Source organism: Oryzias melastigma, linkage group LG22 (assembly GCF_002922805.2).
Source record: "Oryzias melastigma strain HK-1 linkage group LG22, ASM292280v2, whole genome shotgun sequence".
NCBI classification, from domain to species: domain Eukaryota; kingdom Metazoa; phylum Chordata; class Actinopteri; order Beloniformes; family Adrianichthyidae; genus Oryzias; species Oryzias melastigma.
Window position 1 is genome coordinate 17,488,448 of NC_050533.1, and position 5,591 is coordinate 17,494,038.

A 5,591-nucleotide genomic window follows, 5' to 3' on the forward strand; every position below is an offset into this window, starting at 1 on the left:
TAATAAAGAGGTAGGATAACATACTCTGATTGCTTTCAGCAATCAGACAATGACAAAAGAGCAACTTGGAGCTGTCTTGACTTGGGAGAGGAGCTTGGTTACACAATGCTGCCCCCCATTGGTCCAAACGGTGAATAAAAGTGTGTCATATGAGTCTTACTCCCACTCAGAGGTTTGGGCTTTGCTCTATATTTTACATCATGTTACCAAGGTTTCTATGTAAATGAAGGACAAGGAAGATGAATGGATGGTGGGAAGAAATTTGGCTATGATGCAAATCTGTACTTTTATTGCTCACGCAGTTGTGTGGCTAACTAACAAAGGATCTAAAAGTAAGAATGTAAACTACGTAATGTTTTTTTTTCACATTGTATAGTGGGTACGTTTTCATCATGAAATTTCACAGACTTCATTTCAATTTTATCCCTAATTTAAAAAATGGTTTGCCAAGTTTTAGTGCTGTATAGATTTGCATATTGATAACAGAAGTTATCCTTTATGTAGGTGTTTAAGTTCATCGTTTTCATAACTTTGAGTTTTCATTGCCCTTGTGTGTTTTAATCACTTCCACCTTGTCAAAAATCTTTAATACTTTGTAAATGACAAGCTTTCTTCTTAGAACATTGCAGCTCTACTGCTGTCATCCAAAGCCCTCGTAGTCCACCGTATATTCTGTTCATGTTCAAGCTCCACCACTGGAAACCTAAGTACGGATCATGTAAATGTGTTAAGGCTGCAGTTGCACCACAGTAATGCTCCGATCTTTATGCTGGAGTATGGCTGCGCATTAAAGAATCTCCTCCAACCTCCTGCCCAGTGGACTTTGCATTTGCTTCATATCAGCCAGTAAATTCCTCATTGTTGCCTCCATTCCTTCTCCACAGGGAGTTTTTCTGAGCCAGCTTCTCCGTCTTATTCCCTTTAGATGCTTTGTAAAAAGAGACTATGTTTTTGTGTCTGTGCGCACACAAACCACACACAGGGAAAGGCTTAGGAAGGCTACCCTGCTGTGTTACTGCCTAGCATAACATCTCTGTTGGTCCAAGGAGACGAAGTGAAGGAGACCAGAACAGCGCCTGGAAAGAACCGTAATAATCCCACGTGGGATCAATCCCAAGACGTAGTTTGAAGCTTGAACATGCATATCATCACGTTTGTGGATCAGAGAGAAGTTGATCTTCACGTATTATCATCTCAGAGCTCTTCTTCATAGTTTGTATAGATTACTGTGTCTCAGCCTCTACTGATAATGAAAGGATGTAGTCACAAAGGACATGAGAGGAAAGTTAGAAATAAAAGGAAGTTATTGACAGAACACAAAATGACGTCTGGCTCTCCAGTTGCTCTGATATGAAATGGAGTTAAAGTGAGGATCTTGTTTCTCGTCTGTTTCCTGCTTCATCGTAGAGCTGGAAAGTGTTTTGTCTTTGTTTTCATTTTAGAACATTTCATTTTGCTGCTACGCTCTGAATCCTTTTCCTGCTAGTCTTCCTCAGTCTCAGATAAACCTCTTAGCATGCTGCCCAGGATTGCCTGTCCGGTTGAGTGGGTCAGAGCTGCATACATAAAGCAGGGAAGATGGCACTGACTTCTACATTTGCAGTCGGGAAGTCAGTCAGACTGATGAGAAACGAGCCGGTGGGGCATCAGTTGCTGGCAGTGATATCATTATTAACTAAGCATCCAAACGTGTGTTTCTGTTCTTTTCACTGGTTCCAAATGGACCTGGGGAACCCGTCACTACTGTCAGGAGTAATGATAGGCTGTGGAAAGGTTGGCGTGCAGCAGCTGAGTTTTGAAGTGGTTACTGCTGAGGGGTCAAGTGTTGAAATGTGTCAGAAGGTTTTCATATTTGCTGGAAAAATAGAAAGCAGGGAAAAGTTTCTGCATTATATTCCTTTGATTAAATAAAGACATTTTTCTAAACGGAAATTGGTTTTAATCATTGATATTCTTTATTAGATTTTGTGTAACTTATTTTTTTTTTTTATAAATTCAGACATTTTTTCTTTTGCTTCTGGAAATAAATAACTGTATTGTAATTCACAAGTCCATTTCTATTACCCATTACATCAAATGAAAGACTGTCAAAGGGAAAAAGAAAAAAAACTTTTTTCTGTTAATGAGTTTATTGTTCTTTCATTTACTTAACAAAAACTTCACTCCTTCGATTCAGTTAATCAGAACTAAATCATTTGTTTCCTTGATATTTTTAATTACTAGTTCTTAAGCTCATTGAATGACTGACTTTGTTTTAAAATTAAGTTGTATTAACCCTTAAGATGGAAAGTATTTATTCTTTATTGTTAAACTTGTGTTTCATCTGAAGCCATAGAGAGGGGAACCACAACATCTATTCTAATTTTTAATAAAATGTACTTGATCAATTCCATAGTTTATTTTCTTAAAATGTAAATTGTTTTATTTTTCCACAGAAAATCCTTCAACTTCTGCCAGAGAAGATCTACAACAGATGGCAGTTTCACAGTATAGGTATGTACTTTAATAGATTAATATTTTAAATACTTTGCTCTGCCCAATGCTGATTCTTTTTCGTATTTTTTTTTACATTGTAAAAATAGTTTTAGCATCTTAAATAAAGCTGACTGAATAAAAAGGTACAAAATGCTGAAAAATAGTCTCAAAGTCAATTGAAAAATCTTTTAAAAAATAGACTCACTTCAATTGACATTAAAACAAGTGTGTTTTTATGATAAAGTAATCAATGAAAATGCAATCTGATCAATTAGATTGTTTGTGGTTTTGCTTGTTAAACCCGCCTCTCATTTTCAGTCTTACAATCATTTGTTTTTATCTACAAATAAGGCAAATATGTATTTAAAAACAGGGGTGATGAAGTTGGATTCCTCTGCATTTTAAGCACGAGACATTAAAAACAAATCGTAAGATTTATGTCAATTATGTCAGGGAAAAAAAAATCTCGGCTATCATCCATAACCTTTTACATTTCCTAAATTGGCATCCTTTTTAGTATGGACCTAGAATGAAATCAAAATTTAAAACCATAATCCTAATTTCAAAATCACTTCAGGGACCAGTCAAAATGACTATCAGCCCACATTGTCCTCATAAGCAAACAGCTACTTGCAGCTTGTCAAGCATAAGTCCTCCCTCATACTAACCTCATCTGGTTTGTAATCAGAGCAGTGTCTTGTTTGATTACAACGGAACAGATTGCCTTCATAATTGTGTGTTGTTTTCCAACTGATTTCAATTTTCATCAGGAAAATGTGAAGCCTTGTCACTCCACCCACAAGTTGACAATATTACACATCAAGGTCAATTTATCTCAGCACACATGGTGATTAGTGGTGTTTTTCTGCTTTTGATTGTGTGTGAAGAGGAAAAAAATCCTTGTTTTAATGTTGTTTTTGACATTTTGTATTCTTTCATGCAGGTTCTATACTGAAAAAACTACTACACACTGGAAATTCATTCAAGGTGAAACGTTTTAGACACTGTTACCATACCATTAAGGTCATTAGAGACCCACTCCGATGAAAATCGTGTTTTTAGCATGTTCTTGTGGCTTTTTTTATGATAGTATATAATGTAAACTAAGCTTAAAATTACATGTCTTAGTATTTTTTGTACTCAAATCGTTATGATTTAGGAGTAGACACAAAATACGGTTTGAAAAAGCTTGTGTTTGTATTTGTATCCACTTGTAGAAAGCTAAATCCGTGTAGTTAATTTTCCTTGTCTGAACTGGCTCAAAACTGTACAGCTGGAGAGCTACAGTATTGCGCTCTAGTTTTGTTGCTCCAGTAAAGTTAGGTCGGGATTGTGAGGGGCTGTAAGCTAGTGGGAGCCCATGTTGTGGGGGCGGGGTTACTCCACGCCAACAGTGTCCCCCACAACTCAGATGTGAATTTCTAACGAACTCTTGCAGATTTGAACTTCAAATTTTGGCTAAAAGCAGCATAATTATAATTAAAAGACCACTGGAAATATTTTTAAAATAGATCAAAATGTGATCTGAGTGGGTCTTGTGTGAAACATTTCAAAGATTAGTGGCTAAAGTTGCACTTCTTGGCGTATATATTATTATAATTCCTGTCTAGATACGCTGTGAGGGGATCCGTCTTTTCCTGCTGTGGCTTCAAGCTCTACGGGACAACTGTGCTGAGGAGCAGTTCCTCATATTTGCTTGCTTAGTGCCAGGCTTCCCTGCTGTTCCATCCTCTCGAGGACCCTGCACTCTAGACACTATCATCTACAACCCCTACTCCACCGCCTCAGATGGTGAGACAAAACAGAAACTTTGGAAAACGTGTTGTATTCACTTTAATGTTAATTAAAAAATTGCTCAATTCAGCTTTTTATAAGAGTGGAAATCCAACTCAATGTCATTTCCTGTCTGTTCACCTTGACAGCTAAAGTGGTGCCTGAAGAGATCACGCCGCTGGTTCCAGCTGTTGCGGGAGAAAAAGCTTCAGATGATCCAACATGTTACATACTTGAAACACTGCTGAAATACATGGTCATCCAGGTAACAACATCACAGCTTCCTCTGAATTTGTTATGCTAGTTCTGTTTTTAACCAACACATTTCTCCGATTGAAAATAAACTTTAGAAAAAAAGATTTTCTGAATTTTTGCTCAGCAAGTTTTGAAAAATAAAGTAATGAAACAGGTCTGGGCATCTAATATTTGTTGCACTTTTTCACTGCTATAATCCAGGTTCTGTAACTGTCAAGAGGGTTTTCATCCAGCCCTCATAAGTTAACTGCCCCTCTTGATTTAAGGGGACTTGTTTCAGCTCCTTCACTAGATGTTCAACAGGATTTAGATCCTGGCTCATGGTTGGCCTCTTTAGAAAAGCTGTTCTTGGGTGTTTTTGAGCTGGTTATCATTATCCTGTTGGAAGGCATCTAACGGGTGACTGAGGCCAAGCTTTCTGACTCTAAGCAGCACATTTGGCTCCAGAATGTCTTGATAGTCTTGAGATTTCATTACACCCTGCACAGATTTAAGACAGCAGCCCCAGACAGAACTCAGCCTCCCTCATGTCTCACAGTAGTGAGCATTTTTTTTTTCTTCGTATGCTTTAGCGATGATTGTGGAGCATTTCTTAAAATTAACAATTTAATCTATATGAGATCATGTATTAATCATTTCTGCTGAGTCACTGATGTTCTTAAGTCTAAATTAAGTTTTTTAGATATTTAAATCTTAATATTTGTTTTGCTTTAACCCATGTCACTATTTACATAATGTTCCTGAGTGTATTAAAGGGGAATAATTATGTGTTACTTAATGTGGTTTGTAAAGAATTAAGGATCAGAACATAAATGGAGACGTCTGATTTTTGATTCATGCTGTTCAGATTGATCTCATGTTTAGGATTTCCTCTCTGGTATCAACCAGCTTTGAAAAGAGTTGTTGGACAGCAAACAAGAAAGAGGGATCAACAAGGTTCATGTGTCAAGTAGTTGCTGCAACTATTCCAAGTATGGAAGGGTAGTTACAGGAAAAAAGACTTAAAAACAGCTTTTGAAATCAGTCCATTTTTACAGTCAAATGTGACTCGTCATTGCTTATCACCTCCAAAATCTTCACAACCCTTA

The 5,591-nt window shown here is 37.0% G+C and overlaps 1 protein-coding gene across 6 annotated transcripts in view; it reads left to right on the forward strand.

Annotated features, from left to right (window-relative positions):
- Positions 1–5,591, forward strand: part of ralgapa2 (Ral GTPase activating protein catalytic subunit alpha 2) — a 95,196-nt gene that overhangs the window by 22,556 nt on the left and 67,049 nt on the right. For all 6 annotated transcript variants that reach the window (XM_024297340.1, XM_024297669.1, XM_024297508.1 and 3 more), the window contains exons 4-7: positions 2,436–2,493; positions 3,419–3,462; positions 4,086–4,266; positions 4,398–4,513. In XM_024297340.1, coding sequence (XP_024153108.1) covers positions 2,436–2,493; positions 3,419–3,462; positions 4,086–4,266; positions 4,398–4,513 — 399 coding nt within the window. The remainder of the gene's footprint in view (positions 1–2,435; positions 2,494–3,418; positions 3,463–4,085; positions 4,267–4,397; positions 4,514–5,591) is intronic.